This window comes from Mastomys coucha, unplaced genomic scaffold (assembly GCF_008632895.1).
Source record: "Mastomys coucha isolate ucsf_1 unplaced genomic scaffold, UCSF_Mcou_1 pScaffold15, whole genome shotgun sequence".
Lineage (NCBI taxonomy): Eukaryota > Metazoa > Chordata > Mammalia > Rodentia > Muridae > Mastomys > Mastomys coucha.
In genome coordinates this window covers 19,484,000-19,501,140 of record NW_022196897.1, presented here as the reverse complement: position 1 = coordinate 19,501,140, position 17,141 = coordinate 19,484,000, and the positions used below count along the sequence as shown (strand labels likewise).

The following is a 17,141-nucleotide window of genomic DNA, read 5'->3' as shown; positions in this document are numbered from 1 at the left end:
ATCCAAATCCTGCAAGTTGTCCTTTGACTTCCACACACAGGCCATTGCATGTGAACATGTACATACAATGATAAGTATAAACACAATAAAAAATTTGTATTTAAAAAAAAAGCAGTTTTATCACCAAGAAGGCATAGAGAGAGATCCTTAAGAGTAACTTCTTAGGAAGGGTGGGCTGCGGCAGAAGGACTGTGTTAAAAAGACAGCCTGTCTCTAAGACCAAGGAGCAGAGGGACCTAGAAAGCCCAACTGTATGTGTCTGCAAAATATGAGAGTCACTCTAATGGAGGAGTCCTTCTACTCCACTCAAAAGCAGCAGGCCTCATCCCTCTTGGTGCTTGGCCAACTTGGAGTCTGAAGTAGCTCTGGCACAGTGAAGAAGTCCCTGCTGCCTATGGACAACTGCATACTCACTAGATGGGAAGTCTGAAGGGTGGCCAAGGTTCTATGAGGGTTTGTGGTCAGTGTCTGGTATGAGTAGCCAAGATGCTGGACATGAGGGGCAGATGGTTCTTCAGCTTCCAAACTTACACAGAAAAGGGATTAACTATGTCCAACCCTAAAAAACCACCTACACTCTGTCAAAAACCAAGCCTCAACCTGTGTGCTCTCACTCAGATGATCAGGGACTGAATAGGAGGCACACATTTACAACTGAGACAGCTAGTAGGAGCCACAGACACACTGCCTGGTCAGAGCCCTTGGTCTGCTGCTGTCAAGGCAGGCAGAAACCCTGTTGGTACCTCAGAACATGTTAGAGGTCATGGGCTAATAGAGAAACAGGCAATCTGATTGCCGATATGCTATCCAGTCCTTTGGCCAGCTCCTGCACACCTGGAGGATGTGCTAACCCTGCCACTCTTTACTTGTCCTCCCTATCACAAGTTAACAGATGCTAATGATGACACACAAGCTCACATTCTAAAGGCAAGCTTGGAACCAAGTATTAGGGCAGGACTAGGGGCACCCCTCTCAATCCCAATATTTGGGAGGCTGAGGCAGGAGGGTCACAAGTTTGAGGCTAGCCTGTACTACAGAGCCAGGCCCTGTACCAAAATGCTCCCAAAAACATCAACAACAAAACATAAGTGTATGAAGACATGATGTCATAGGAACAGACTAGATCCTGCTATGCTTCCCAGATTCCATTCGACTGGCTTTATATCAAATATATCTGATTACTGGTAGTGAGCTCTCTGCTTGGTATTTGTCCTGCCAGGCATGTGCAACTTTTACACTGTGACACTACCATCTACAAAGTTCATGCTTCAGACCCATGTAACTGGGGATAGAGAGATGTCCAGTGGTTAAGAGCACTTGCAGAGGACCCAGGTTCAGTTCTCAGCACTCATGTCAGGAGGTTCTCAATGACCTGTAATTCCAGTTGCAAGGGATCCAACACCCTCGTATGGTACTGCACATACATATAGGCAAACATACACATAAAGCAAATAGCCAAACAAAACAAAAAGTTAAATAAAAACTCGTTTAAGAATGTACATTAAGCTTGTAATTTTGTGTTGGGCTATAATTATAGTTGGGATGCGTAGTAGCACATGCCAGCATGCATACAGCCTATGGGCCACAGACTGGACATAGCTGCCTCTAAAAAGAAAACCCAAGGTGTGTGACATGGCTCAGTGGGCAAGGGTGCTTGCCACCAAATCTAACAATTGAATTTGATCCTCAAGAGGAACATGATGAAGTCTCTAGAGAATTGACTAGCACATGCATGCCATACCTTGTATGTACCACACATACATATACACTGCATATACATGAAATCAATGTGTAGTGAAAACCTAGATTCTAGGTGGTAAGTGCAGGGGTAACAAGCCAGCAAGGAAAAGCACATAGGTAGGAAAAGGCAGATAAGCTCTAATTAGGGGCACAGGCAGTCAGGGCAACCATGGTGCTGCCAGGTGGCTTGCCTATGGCACACTGTTTCTAGGCGGGCTCCTAGACCCAGAGTGCTGGACCCACCTGTGCTGTGAGAATGAGTTCATTGATGATACGAGCTGCGTGCTGACACCGATCTGGAGGGCCCATGACCTGTGCTGCTCTTTCTGGACTAATCCCGTCGTCTGTGGAATCAGATGAGACAGGGTAAAGACAAATCCAACGGCAAAGAGCAGAGAGAGTTTCACAGTCTAAACTCCAAGTGTGATGGGGACTGTGAATGAGTTGTTTTCACATGCTTCAGGATGACACCCAATCACTGTCACTTAGAGATGACCCAGCCAGCACCTGGGAAGCTGAGGTACGACACCGAGCTCAAGGCCAGCTAAGCAACAGTCAGATTTTTGCCTTCCATGAAAGATGTTTGCCTTTCTTTGTGATAGTAAATTAATTAAATAAAATCTCAATGGGGTATTTTGTAAAGGAATCTTTACTTAGCAAAATTACAAACTGAAAATGCCACATTAAAATCTTCATTTCTTGGGGAAAGGGAGCTAGAAACCATAGGCCAGAAAGATCAAATCACTATACAACCAAGGAAAGACACAGGAGCAAACAGAGTGCCAAAGAGAAAAAAGAAAGAAAATGCACACATGGTTAGCACAGCCCATTGTCTAGGTCTACACCAAACCAACCTGGTTTGAACTGGATCCTCACGCCAGCATCATTCTGGATCTTCTTAATCATTTCTCCATTTCTTCCTATGACAATCCCAACAACAAATCTAGGCACAGACACCTAGACAGAGAGACAGAACCCGTCAGGGCTTCTGCACAAGTGGCTTTGTAAAAGATCTAAAACATTTTAACTGTGTGTGTATGTGCCACACCAATATAGGTGCCCAGAGAGACAGTGGATGTCCTAGAGCTTGAATTACAGGTGGCTGTGAGCTGCCATGTGGGTGCTGGGATCTGAACCCAGTTCTTCTGACAAAAGCAGCCAGTGTTTCTAATTGCTGAGTCCTTGGCCTTTTCTTTTAAAAGGAAAGATTTAAAAATAAGCACTTCATTTTTATTATAGTATAATTCCATAATTAAAATAATAAGGCTGGTTTCCCTTTAGAGTAATTCCGTGACTGATAATTATACTGCTCACAACTGTATGAAGAAAGTATAAAATTGGACTAAAATGGGTTATAAAAATAAGGAAACTCCTACAAAGCAAAGTTTTAAAATGATCATTTTTTATCTCCCAAGTTCTGTGAAATGCTTACAAATATATCACACTGGCTATCCCTGTGGCCTTCTACAGCCGTTTATTCTCTATCTGTAAAACTGGTAAAATGCACAAGCCACAGCATCTGCCACTGTTCTGTGTCTGTGGAGCAGCAGCAGCCCTACCTAGACTCAGTACCTTTTGGTCAGCACAGAATCTGTACCACCGAATAATGATATTCTTGCTTCTACTGTGCTCTCTGTACTACTCTGCCTCATCTAGAGTGGCCACTGTGACTGGCTCATTGCACTGGGTGTGATGTTTGTACACTGTGGCATAAATGAAAATTGTAAGATAGATTTTGGTACCATTTCATCTCATCAATAAGACAAAATTATAGGTTTGATACGACTACAACATATATTATCACTGAGAAAACTTGGATTTTGGCCCCTACCTGGACATCAAGTAACCTTTTAAAGCAAACCTGAAAAGCAGAGGTGTGACCTGACCCGTAATGCAGCTGGCTCTCCATGCTTGGATGCTTCACATCCCTGAGCAGTGAGACCAGTGACTTCAGTGCCACTCTTGTGGTTTCGAGACAGGGTCATACCAATATGTAGCCCTAAGTGGCTCGGGGTTTGTTCTGTAAAGCAGGCTGGCTTGGACCTCCACCTTGTTTGCCCACTGACTGGTAAGTCCACCTTACCTCTATACTACCTCCTCCCGCTCGGGAGGTGAAATCGCTGCGCACACCCCGGAAGTCAGCCTGATCTTTCTCTCGGATGATCTCTAGGACCATTTCTCTTGCTTGCTGTACAAAGAAAAACAAAAGGCACCAATGGGGGAAATTCTGGAAAAACAGCAGCATGAAATGGCAGGATCATGACCAACGGGACCCAAGATCGTAGAGGTGCTCAGCTGCTGGCCAGCAGGCATGGTCTTCATCTGACTCTAAGTTTCAAACTGGTAAGGGCCCACTCACTTTACCTGCAGCCAGGTCAACACAGGTAAGGTGCGGTAGAAAATCCTCCCAGTGGCCTCAAGAGTTTCTGGCAGAGGATCCCTTGAAGTCAGAGGGCAGGGAGGACAGGCCAAAGACACAACTCCTGCCCTCAGAACTCTTAGATCTTGGCTTTTTACACTTGAGTGCCAGGAGCAGAACCTAGGAGCTTGCACAACCCTAGGCTTGTAGTGTATGAGTGAACGAGCAAGCCGCAGCCTAGGTCAGCTGAACTGCAGCAGTGACTGAGTTCTGATGAAGATGTCCTCACAGGCTGCAAAGTACGAGGTGGATCCACTGTCCCCTCCCACAAGGGAAGTGCATCCACTTACACTGTTTTTAATAAACGAATGGGCTTAGTGCTGTTCACCCTGCCCAAGACTTAGGCTTAGTGCCTAGCACTACAACCAAATAAAAGGAAAAAAAAAACAAAACTGCAGACCTTAAAAATCAACTATTTCCCTGCAAATTTATGAAGAGAGGTCAATAAAATATGGGTGTTTTCCTGAGAGACACTTTCCAAGAGGTTGGGACATAGGTGTTTGTAGAATGCTTTTACCACACACAAAGCCACAGGTTTAACCCCTAGCAGTCTGTAAACTGTGATACATTGGCTCACCTGAAATTTTGACTGATGAGCAAAAACCAAGCTGCAATCTGATTGTGTACTCATGTTTGTATTGATATGTGGAAGCCTGAGGACTTTTACACCTTGTTTGTTTGAAGATTTATTTACTTTATGTATGTGAGCACACTGTCACTATCTTCAGATACATCAAAAGAGGGTTGCACCCATTGCAGATGGTTGTGAGCCACCATGTGGTTGCTGGGAATTGAACTCAGGACTTCTGGAAGAGTAGTCAGTTAAGTACTCTTAACCAGTGAGCCATCTCTCTAGCCCCTGTACACCTTGATTTTTCAGAGGGCCTCTTGCTGGCCTAGAGGTTTCCAAGAAGGCTTCGCTAGGCTACCTGACCAGAGAGCTCCAGGGATCCACCTCTCTCTCCTCCCCAGAGCTGAGATTAACAAGTGTGTCTTCCATACCCAGTGTCTCTTTTTCTTTAACGTGTGTTTTGGGGACTGAACTCAAGTCCTCATGCTTGTATCCTAGGCAGTCACTTTATCCACTAAGTTATCTTCCCAACCCAGTAATCTTATTTTAAGGATGGCTAGCAGCTCTGGGGAAGGGAGGCCACCTGGAGCAGCTGGCCTGAAGGGAGGGGAGCTAACTTATCGATGGCCCTCCTCCACCCAGCTCTCTGCAGCAGGAGTGAGCCAGAGGCCAACTTCACTGGATCAAAGTCCAGTGCTATTTTTTTTTAGTTGTTGTTTTTGTTTTTCAAGACAGGGTTTGTTTGTGTAGCACTGGCTGTCCTGGAACTGAGAGATCTGCCTGCTTCTGTGTCCTGAGTGCTGGGATTAAAGGTATGTACCACCATCACCCTAATCCCAATGCTCTTAAAGATGCATGACAAGTTAAGTGCTATAAGAAGACACAAGCTGCAGATGATAGAACACTGGAATTTCACCAACAACACATTGCATTACCCACTTGCATTTTTAGATCAGCACAAGGGACTAGCAGCCACAGGCTGATCTCTACCCTCTCAACTCAGAAAGCTGCACTGATGGCAAACATGTGCCTGGGTACATGTTTCATCTGCACCCCCACCTGACCTGGGTTTAAGGTGACCACAGCCCACCAAGGCTAACAGTATGCCTAATTTGGGTTACTCAGGATCATCTGCAATGTGAAAACCAGTGCATGTACTGTCCGAAGCAGTGGCCTGTTCTTATGTGGCCCCATTCAGGCAGTGGCTCTGGCACTGGGCAAAGCTAGACACACTACATCTCCATCATATTTCCCCAAAGATGTACCACCAAGTGTTGACAACCACTTGGGTCAGACTGGCAATTCTCAACATGTGGGTCACAACACCCTTCTTCCCAAGGAGTAACCCCTTCATAGGGGTTGTCTAAGACCATTGGAAAACAGATATTTACATTATGATTCAGAACAGTAGCAAAACTACACTTATAAAGTACTAACAAAATAATTCTATGGTCGGAGTCACCATAACATGAGTAACTGTATTAAAGGGTCACAGCATTAGGAAGGTTGAGAAGGACTGGGTTAGACAAAGCTGACCCATGAGTTCCCTCCTACCTGTACTTTAAATGGATCTCCAGTGATGCGGAGAGGCTTGTCTGCTCCTGTAGGTAGTGGGCCATCCTGGATCATGACCATTTTCACACCTGTCCGCTCCTGTTGGGGACATGCAATCACACAGCTCTCAGTGTCATAAGGGAAATGCACTATCCTTTGAGAAGCAGACTGAGCCAGTCTATGTCTCACCTCCCATAAGGTAGATCCTCATATGGACCTGGGGTGGCTTCTGGGAACGTTGACACATATGACAAAAGCCCAGTGTGCTCATCCTTTTATTCATGTCTGCAGAATCTAAACTCTTGGGCATGGTTCCTACTGAGCACTACACAGCTACATGTGTTCTGATCATTGTGAGACAATGACAACCCGTGCCCATCATTCAATCAAGTGCTGCCCAACCCCCATCCCAAATTACTCAGGGGTTCATGGCTAATTGGCTGAAATGTGGGTTCTATGACACCAAGTCCAAAGCTTTTATAATTTATGCTAGGTTGTAGGAGGGCCTTCTACAATCTGAAGCCTGGGGGTATTACACACAGGCTCCACAATTCTGAAGTCTGTTTAGAACTCAGCAGAACTGAACTCAAGGAGTATTACTAGCCATTCTTGGGTCAGTGTGGCTGCTGTTTGGATGGGAACATATATACTGCCTTAGTGGGTGATGTTCAATCTCAAACATTCTGTCTTGTTTTGTTTTGTTTTGATTTTGCAGGCAGGGTTTATCTATGTGATCCTGGCTGGGATGAAAGGTGTGCACATCCCATCCCCCCAGCTTTCAAACATCTTCATTAGAGGTGCCTCAGATAAAGGGTTCTGCAACTAAGAGCTGCCTCTCTCTGTAACTCATGGAAATTAGGGCTAGGTATTTGTTCAGCTTTGACTACAGTGAGGACATCACTTCCCTTCTCTACAGAGAAGGACCCAAGTCCCTGAAAAGTAATGAGCGCTTGAAGCTTTTTTATCTTGAGGTCTTTCAATGTAGCCCAGGTTAGCTTGGAACTCAGACAGAGCCACCTGCTTCTGTCTCCTGAGTGCTGCCGGGATGTTGAGGAAGGCCCACACCACAACTTTTTAAAGTTGTTTGCTCCGTTTTTTAAGGCACACGCCTTTAATCCCAGCACTTGGGAGGTGGAGGCAGAGGCAGGCAGATTTCTGAGTTCAAGGCCAGCCTGGTCTACAGAGTGAGTTCCAGTGAGCAGCCAGGGCTACACAGAGAAACCCTGTCTTGAAAAACAAAACAAAAAAACCCACCACCATCACCAACAACAAAAAGATAAGGTCTTGCTATATATAGTCCAGGCTAGCCTCTAACACACAATCTTCCCACCTTAGCCTCCTAAGTGCCTAAGACTCTACACCTGTGCCACTATACCTAGCTATTAATGAACCTCCTCCCTCCCAAGCCAGGGTCTCATGTAGCCAAGGATGCTCTCAAACTCATTATGATCTTGAACTCCTGATCCTCCTGTACTCAGCCCAGGTGTGAAATTCCAGGTATGTGACCCTAGTCTGTCTAAATGAGCATATTTAAGAGCATGGATCAATATTAACAAGAAGTAGACTTTAGGAGCACTGACTCTAGGCTGTCCCATGGTGCCTTTCCTGCCTCATATAGTTAGCATTAGTACATGCCCGCCAAAGAAGGAATCCTGTCACATGTGAGGAGAGGTCTGTAAGGGAGCCATGGCTCTTGAGTGTGCAAGGGCACCCCAGCTCAGCACCACATGGTTCTCACACACCTGCAACTGCTTGATCGTTTCCCCTCCTTTGCCGATGACCAGCCCCACTTTAGACGCAGGGATAAGAAGCTCCTGGATTGTGCTGTTGCCATCTATATCGTTGTGAAAGCCAGGCCCATTCCGACATCGGTCCACAATCTGCCCCAGGAGCCGTTTGGCTTGTCTTTGGGAGGGAGAAAAATCACAAGAGACCCAGCATTAAATGTATGTTTAAGACGTTCTGGGAAAGGAGATGGAACCAGGGAAAACACAAAGGAGTCAAGGCAGCCCTCCATCCAGCTCCAGCTCCTGCCTTATAACCTGGGAGGTCTGAACCATTCGCCACGCTACAGAACTGCAATTCAAAAGCAACACACAGCAGAGTACAGCACCAGTTTTCCTGTGGAGTCTCAGAAGCCGGCCACTGTCAGACCCCATCCCCTCATGTCTGCCCTCTGCACCTGCCTGCGTCTTCACAGTGCCCTGCCTCCTACTTGCAATGTCAGCAGCTCTGTTTCATCCTTTGTCCACCCATCCAGCATAACCCTCACAGGAGACACTCAACACACTTGTTAGCGAGGGTGGGGGAGAAAGGAGCGATGAGAGAGACGGAGAAAGCAAGGGTTAGTAGCCACACTTCAGCCTCTCAACTCCAATGTCTCCCTGTTGCCAGCAACACTGCTTCAGGACTTCCAGCTCAGCCCGTATCTCCAGTGTGGTTCAGGACAAGAGGGGCAGTATCCTGCTGCGCTATATTCCAGGAAGCACCTGACTGGTGCAGCCCAGTAGGGAATTTGTGCTTCACAGCCCTGCTATCTGTCTTCATTTCTGCAATGTGGCAACAGAACAACCCAGCCTAAAATGTTACATGTTGGGCCAGTTTCCTTTTCTGCACCAGAATCTTCCCTGGCTGTTATTTGCAGATGTATTCTTTAAGTCATCACAGTTTGGTTTTTTTTTTGTTGTTGTTCTAAGGGAAACTGATTCATTAACCAGAAGGTGTCTGTGTTAGAGAGAGATTCCTCTTAGAACTTATTCTCAAGCTGGAGCTCCTTAGACACAAAGTAGGAGTGTTTGGGAGTAGGAAGGGCGAGCTGTCTTTGCAGTCTTGAGCCTTTGTGTGCAGAATCATCTTATGGGCTCTAGCTGTAGCAGCTTTTTAGTATTTTGCTAGTGTACTAGATTAACCTGTGCTGGAAAAAAACACTGTGACTCCAGCAAACCCATCCAGCTTGCCCTATAATGCACACCTGCCAGTGGTATTTATTCTGGTTCATCGCTTTCAATGTTACAGCAGAACAAGAGAATTTAAACCCATCTAGGCTCCCTGAGAAATGGAAACAATAAAACAACCCTACCTATTGAGCTAGACATAATCTCGGCTCCCTGGCCCCTAGTCGAACACTACTGGACAGACTGAAAGGGGAAAGTGAACCACTCCAGCCCAAACAGCCCTGCTCCCCAGGAGGTACTTGGGTTTATGAGCTTTGTGTTTGGTATAGGGCTCTGCAAAGCATGTATCACGACAGGGAACCAAGACAAATTATCAGGGCTCTTGCCAACGGCAATGTCACATGTTGGGCCAAGGCACCTGCTGGCTGGTTCACAGGCTCTGTGAGTAGAGCAAAGCCCAGGAGGAGTGGAGTTTTGGTTCACAAATATCAGAAAAGTAAGCAGATCAACTGGTCCAGGAGACAGGCCTGATGCCCAGTTTTTTTAAGCTCACAAAGTGATCAAATCCTCTGACCCAGGTCTGTTCAGGTATGGGAGGTGTTAACAAGGAGGTTGCTGATTAGCATGCTTAGCCAGGAAGTGTCCACTGCTCAGCCCCTGATTTATGGAGAGGTCACGACAGCTAGGAGGCATTCTAGGCTTGTATGTTTGGGCTAACAGAAGAGCTCTCCTGGTGTGGTGACCTCCCAGGCCTTCTCCTACTGGAGGTGTGAGGTGTGCTGAGGGGGATTCAGCACAGTCGGACAGTGTGCAGCAACAGAATTGCCCTGCCATTTCTCCTCACTTGGGGAAGGAGGAAGAAGAAGTGAAAGGAAAAAGTAAATAAAACAAACTTACTCAATACTTTCTGGGGTTCCGGTAAGTACACAGGGCCTCTCTGGAATCCCAGAACTCTCTATAAGAAGAATCAAGAAGATGAGGTGTGTTGGTGGGCATCAGGCAGCCGTGTGCCTTTGCCTCTGTGTGTAGACTGTCTCTCTGGGGCTGGTTCCTATACCACCCCCACAGAAACACAGTCTCCCAAAAAGACCAGTTTGTTTTGCTGGGGGACAGAACTTTAGTTTTCAACCTAGAGACTGAGTCCCATAGGGAGCCAGTGGGACACAGCAGAGCTCTGTGAGTTGGTCCTAGTTACCAAGCCCCACTCACTCTGACTTGTCCAGAGTCTCCTTAGCACCCCAGTCATTCCATCACTGTGTGCAGAGCAGTTCCATAGTCACCAGCCTGCAGACTGCTCTGAGGTGTACTTAAGGGCTTCATAAACACACCAGGATTACAGCATTTATTATATCCATATCCCAAGAAATTGGCAGCAGGGATATGCTACTGGTCCCTGGGCCATTTGACATGAGAAAACCCTTTGTTTCCAACACTCATATGTTTTAAACTGACCCTAGAAACTCCTTAAAAATCTTTTCTCAAAATACTGAAATAGGGAACTAGTGTTCTTTGCCTAGCCTATGTATGTGAGGCTGTTTTCACTCCCCAGCACTGTAAAAACCAACAAACAAAATCCTTAAGACAAATAGCTAACAGCCATTATTGCTTTCAAGACACTGAAGTGAGTATCGTATAAATGACTAATGTTCTCTACAGGAATGTCTCCAGACCCCTCCTCTCAAATGGAAAGAGGACACACTCAGATGACATAATAAAACTACAACTAAAATAAAACTGTTCTTTAACCAGTGACTTTCAATGTCAAATGGTCAAAACTGAAAGAATGTCTGAGGAGTCCAGAACAGTGTCTGACCCCCACTCAGCCAGGAGCCCTACTGTCCTCCCCACAAAATGGAAGGATGATCTTGTACAGGGAAGCTGGGTGCAGGCCCCACTACGCCTGGCATCACATTCTGGTGCAGAAAACATAGGTCTTAGCCCAGCCAGCAGGTGTTAGGAAGAGGTCACGTTGGCCAGAGTTGAGTGTTGCCCTGGAAGGCAGGTGTGAACCTCATCTCCAAGCTGGCTTTTGATTTTGGTGCTCAGGTGGGGTCCAACTCCAGAACTGAAAACCAGACAGCAACCACACATACTTACCCTAGCTTCTAACCAAAAGCAAAGACACAGATTCTGGAAACTGCTGTGTAACACTGATTTCTACTAAACGAATTTATGAGAAAAGTAGCCCTTACCTGAGGCGATCTGAATTTTGCACCCAGATTCTGCTTGAATTCGTGAAATCTGCTCACCTCCCCTGCCAATAACTGCAATGAAATGAGCAGGGTCAGAATGTGCCTCCCTTTGCACACATAAGCACACATGGATAGCTTAATTAACTCAGCAAACATTTACACTCTGCTCACAGCTCACTGTAAGCCAACCTCTGGAGAGCCCCCTCAGCTCATGGGCATCACAGCAACAGACGCTGGATGTGACACACAGCAGGTAACTACTTCAGCTGCAGCAAGCATAGCTAGGGACGGCCAGGTACTCTTGACACTCAGATGATGGTGACTGAAATGTCTGCAACAGTCTCCCTAGCATGCTACCACAGGTGACAGAAGAAATTATAACAGACAAGAGTTAAGGGAAAAGGCAATCCAGATACTTACTAAATCCAACCATTTTATCAGGCACTTTGAATTCTTCTGTTATTACTGCCCTAAAAACAAAGAAAGTTTTTAGTAAAAGACAGAATTCAAACTTCTGCAACCACCTTCAATCCCCAAGATGAAAGCTTAAAGCAAGCATATTTGCTGATTTGGCACCTGGAGAATATTGTTTTGGGGCCCCTTTGGTCAAGCATTCCTTGGGAACCCCCAAGCCTCCCATCTCTGGCCAAAGAAGACACATCCAGATGCTTAACCCAGCTTCTTCCCTAGCTGCCTGCTCTGCAGATGGCTGTGCTACTGGCACAGCTACAGACAGCCACCAAGCCCAGGACAGGTGAACATCTGCTGGGATGGAAAGAGCGTCATGACATCTATTAAGGTATGAGCTCTAGATAAAAACAGAGCCAATGTTTTTGATTTCCTGATCTGTTTCCTGGCCTCCCTCCAATATACCTATGTCTTTTAAGGTAGTCCGTGCCCAAGAAAACCAGCACCCTGCAGAGCCTAATCAGTATTGGCCAGTACAGCACAATCGCCTCACTCATGCTGTGAGAGACTTTTGTTAAATACTATCCTGTCCATCAGGTGCCTTCAAAAAACAAAAAAAGGACTCCATTGGCTCTTTCAAACAAACTTTGAAATGTAGCATGCAGTGTATTGTGGACAATATCCAATTGCCCAGCACCACAGAAAGCAATTAAATCTAAACATTTACCTTAGGGGATGCTAAATACAAGTAGTCTTTAAAAAAAAAATCAAAAAAACAAAAAACAACTTTAAAAAAAGCATACGTTTTTAAGCCTCTCTCACACAGCTGGATTTTTACCCATCATAGAAAGGATCGAATACAGTCCATTTTCAGGGGAGTGCAGCACTTACAAGAAATGCAACAGTATAAATAGCTCTGCAACCACATCACCATGGCAGGAGCCGTCCTCAGCCTGCACACAGGGATCTTTCCCCACTTCTCTCCTCGTCTAAAGCAATACAAACATTCATGCAATTCTAACAGGGCCAATACCTAGCACCCACCAGCCCTCAAGGCCCTACAACCCCTGGCAGAGGCCAGGCCTGCCAGGATGCACTTCAGCACAGCTGTCAGGGGCTCAGCATCCTGTACATGAGGCCAAGAGCTGGGTCTGCTTATGAATGGGTAATGTCAGGACTGGTCAGCCCTGTATAAGGTATAGCATGCTTGCTGATTCCCAGCACTGAAAACAAAACCAATCCCAACAAGACCCCTAAAACAACAGCATACACAATGGAGAACACTACAGGGCTGGGTAATTCCCCAGCACTCATAAATGACACTGGCTCCAATCTCAATCTCTAGCTTCCCTCCAACCCTCTTCTATGTACCTCTGGCTGGCCAGAGACTTCCTATGTAGACCAGGTTAGCCTTGGACTCAAAACATTCCATCTATGCCTCACTAGTGCAGCAATAAAGTCATATGATGATAGCATACCCAGCTCAAAGGCTCTATTCTGAAGGAAAGGCAGAAGCTGGTCTAAAGAATAGGCACCCTGGAAAAGTTACATGCTAATTACAGCTTAATAGGAAATGCTTATCAGCATTTCACAGTAACAACCTCACATAAGTTACTTTAACTCATTAAACAAATGAAACAATGAAACAAGAAAATCAGGCTAAACCTTCCACTTAACTGACTGTTGGTGATGTTAACAGATCCACAGCATTTTGAGTATAACAGGGAGGGCAGAGCTATATCACTTGCAGTGCAGATTAAGGACACTAGCTGACAGTTAACAGTCTCTGCAGAAGAGAAGCACCACAGTCCTTGAGCACTCTCCCCCCCTTCCTGTGGGTGATTCCATGACCAGATACTCTTATCTTACAGATGGGCCTTTTTAAAGCCTAGGGTCTTTGTATCTAAATCCTCAACTACATGGAGGGCTATTGGGGAAAAGAGAAGCTGAGAAGAAACTAGGCACTTAGCCAAGATTCTCCCAACAAATCCTCAATCCCAGGCACACCCTGCTTCCGAAGCCCCAGACACTCTGTTCAACCAAGAACTGCATTCTTCTCCTGTGAAGAGGCTGAAGATCTGAGGTACTGGGAGATTCACAGAGCCAGCAGGACAATGCACTCCCTCCTTTCAAATTTAATCTACAGTAGAAGAGAGCAACTCCTCTATTGTGAAAGTCTCTTGAGGCTCAACAGGGGCTGGTTTAGTGCCTCGGATCAGTCTGTTCCTCTGGCCTGCACTGTTTTGGAGAGAGCTGGCAGAAACCATGGGTCTTAAGAAAATCTAGCCCCTGGCTTCCCACACTTCCAACCTCTGACTTGCTAACACTCCAGTGCAGATGGTGGATCAATAAACAATTAGAAATGATCAATAAATAATAAAACATAACCCACTGCTTACCTTTGATGTACCAAGGCCCCTAACTGGTTACCTACTGTGGCAAAGAGAAAGAGAAAAGAAAAATCAAAGCATTAGCACGGATAAACTAACTCCATCCTTACCCGAATTCTTACTGTTCAGGGGGTGGAAGGGAGGCAGAAAGAAAGCAAACAGTAATTTAGGCTCAGTGGCTGAAATGAATGCGTTATATGATATGAAACAGGAGGGGACATCTTGCTCAACAGTCTCTAACCCAGTGTCCAGCTGAATGAAGGATAAGAAATTGATCTGTATGTCCACATGCTGAGAACCCTACGAAAGAAGCCTGTCTGTCTAAATCCTGCCCTCGCCCTCCTGCTTGGCATCCAAACCCAATGCAGATACTCCGGACCTTCCCGCGTTTTTAAAACCAAATGAGCAGATTTACCTCTGTGGAAGCACTGTTGAGGACTGCTCCAAGGCAGCTGTAGTTACTAAGAACACATACATATGTCCCTGTTCTGTCATCCCTCACCCCACCCATACCAGTTCAGAGAAGTCAGGCTATGCCCTCCTGCAGCAGCTTCTCTAGCCCACTTCACAGAGTTGAGTGGCAACAGCCTCTCACTATTAGAACAGACTCTGCAATCACATTTCCAGAGTGGCTCTGTCAGGCTCCCTGATCTAGTTTCTGTCTCTCAGCTATTGATGTGCTGCTCCTTCACCAGCCATCAACAGAAATAGTTCTGTGCTGTCTCTTCTAGAAAATGCAGTTCAAGAAATATAGTCAGCAGACAAAGGGAGACTATAAACCCAAACCAATAGTAAGTAAGGAACTGAATGGACCTTTCAAGATACTAAAAGAGCATTCAAAAGTATGTCTCTGGGGAAAGCAGGAAAGTGTCAATCACACCAATATCTGAAAAGAGTGAAGGCTTAAGAGCTGCTGCTTCTTGTTTAGTTGCCCTGCCATCTTCTGGACACTGGAGGACCATAAAGAGACAAAGGAAAGCAAACCAGACCCTGATACTCCAAAAGGAGAAAATGCAGAGAAATAATATAGCAAAAAGTAAACTACCGAGTTCACTGAAGCTATTGATCCAGGAAAAAAATACCATATTCCATCTGGATCAATAGCAAGATGGTAGCCTGCAGCCAAAGCACAGACACTGTACACTGTCAGTCAGGGATAGAGAGCTTTTTTTTTTTTTTTAAAGATTTATTTTTATGTGTATGAGTACACTATAGCTGTACATATGGCCATGAGCTATCATGTGTGTGGCTGCTGGGAATTGAACTCAAGACCTCTGCCAGCTCCGCTTGCTCCAGTGTAATTCACTGTAGCTGTCTTCAGACGGCACCAGAAGAGGGTGTCAGATCTCATCACGGGTGGTTGTGAGCCACCATGTGGTTGCTGGGATCCGAACTCAGGACCTTTGGAAGAGCAATCAGTGCTCTTACATGCTGAGCCATCTTGCCAGCCCCTAGAGAGTTGTTTCTAATTGACTCTTAGAACTTTCTTTGCCTTTACCCAGTGCTGGATTCCCATCTGCATGAAACCTGGACACTCTTCAGATTAGGAAAGGAATCTCCATCATGGGCTTTGCTAATTAACTAAGGGGGACAAAACAACATGCCAAAGGGGCAAGGGCAGAGGCTTGTGGGGCTGCACAGCTATTCTATCCCTGTAATTCCAGCACTCAAGGGCTGAGCCAGCCTCAGTTACATATACACAGATTTCAAGAGCAGCCTGGGTTATAACGAGAGCCCTGTCTCAAAAGTTTAGCTTCCCTAATTTTTATCAGAATCCCTCTACTAAAAGGTTTAGAGTCCACTGAATACAGAACTAAACACCTGCAAGTGAATATGGTCCTGAGAGCTACACGGCAGACTGCAGACCCCTGGCTCAGAGACACCACAGGCTGATGATCTTCAGTTATGACAGAGAAGCCACAGGAACACAGCAAAGGGCAACTTGGCAACAAAGAACCGTGTAAGACTCACTGGAACATTCCAGGGCTTCTGTTTAAACAGCATTCAACGACAGCCTGTGCTCACAACTGAAATTCTTTTTGTTGGCAAGGTACATGTCATGGGCCTCACACCTGGTATTATTTTAACTGCCTCCCTGACACATGGAGGCACTCACAAACACTAGAACCAAACCTGCACACACCATTACTCCCAGATACACAGCCTTCAAGAGCCATGGCACCAAAGGAGAAGACCAGATTCCACCAAGTAAGTGCTCAACCTCAGATAAGCTGAGAAGCCCAAAATCTACACTAACCCATCTCCACACAAGCATAACACAGAACTACACATGTGGTTACATGCATCTATCTTATTGGGCACCTAAAAAATGAAACCAACAGTGAGAAAGAATGTTGGGCACTGTACATGCAAATGATATGCTCTGTTCAGGTCTCTTCTGTCCTCCTGGTGGGGAGGATCATGGTAAGGAGTCAGGTAGGGCATTACCATCTCATTTTCTGAGTTCTCTTAGCTAATTCCAGCACACTGGCTCACACAGGATGATTTTCACTGACCCTGAACACCACACAATGGAAACTACCTGGGATGCTGAGGGGAAATCAACTTCTTAGACATGAGGTAACTGACAATATAAGAAGTTCTTTCTGAGGAAAGCAACATCCTGCTAGTTTCAGTAATAATCTTTAAAGTAAAAATATGGTACCATCAACAACAATATGAACTAACTAGTACCCTCAGAGCTCCCAGGGACTAAACCACCAACCAAAGAGTACACACGGTGGGACTAATGGCTCCAGTAGCATATGTATAGTAGAGGATGGCCAAGTCAGTCATCAATGGGAGGAGAGGACCTTGGCCCTGTGAAGGTTCTATGCCCCAGTGTAGGGGAATGCCAGGGCCAGTAAGTGGGAGAGGGTGGGGTGGTAAGCAGGGGGAGGAGGGAGGGAACAGGGGTTTGTTTTTGTTGTTTTTAAATTTAAAAAAAAATTTTTTCCGAGGGGAAACTGGGAA

General features: G+C 45.8%; 1 protein-coding gene and 1 long non-coding RNA gene across 8 annotated transcripts in view; one reads left to right on the top strand and one right to left on the bottom strand.

The window, feature by feature from the left end:
* Positions 1–17,141, bottom strand: part of Fubp3 (far upstream element binding protein 3) — a 47,965-nt gene that overhangs the window by 10,331 nt on the left and 20,493 nt on the right. For 5 of the 7 annotated variants that reach the window (XM_031369745.1, XM_031369749.1, XM_031369752.1 and 2 more), the window contains exons 3-11: positions 14,178–14,211; positions 11,791–11,840; positions 11,371–11,442; positions 10,076–10,133; positions 8,027–8,189; positions 6,285–6,383; positions 3,824–3,928; positions 2,595–2,697; positions 1,984–2,084 (exon numbers count right to left, since the gene is read on the bottom strand). In XM_031369745.1, the coding sequence (XP_031225605.1) occupies positions 1,984–2,084; positions 2,595–2,697; positions 3,824–3,928; positions 6,285–6,383; positions 8,027–8,189; positions 10,076–10,133; positions 11,371–11,442; positions 11,791–11,840; positions 14,178–14,211 (785 nt within the window). The remainder of the gene's footprint in view (positions 1–1,983; positions 2,085–2,594; positions 2,698–3,823; positions 3,929–6,284; positions 6,384–8,026; positions 8,190–10,075; positions 10,134–11,370; positions 11,443–11,790; positions 11,841–14,177; positions 14,212–17,141) is intronic. The other 2 variants (XM_031369750.1, XM_031369748.1) reach the window with 1 other exon arrangement.
* Positions 16,157–17,141, top strand: part of LOC116089974 — a 5,435-nt gene continuing 4,450 nt past the window's right edge. Inside the window, exon 1 of the long non-coding RNA XR_004118513.1 lies at positions 16,157–16,376. This is a non-coding gene — a long non-coding RNA (uncharacterized LOC116089974). The remainder of the gene's footprint in view (positions 16,377–17,141) is intronic.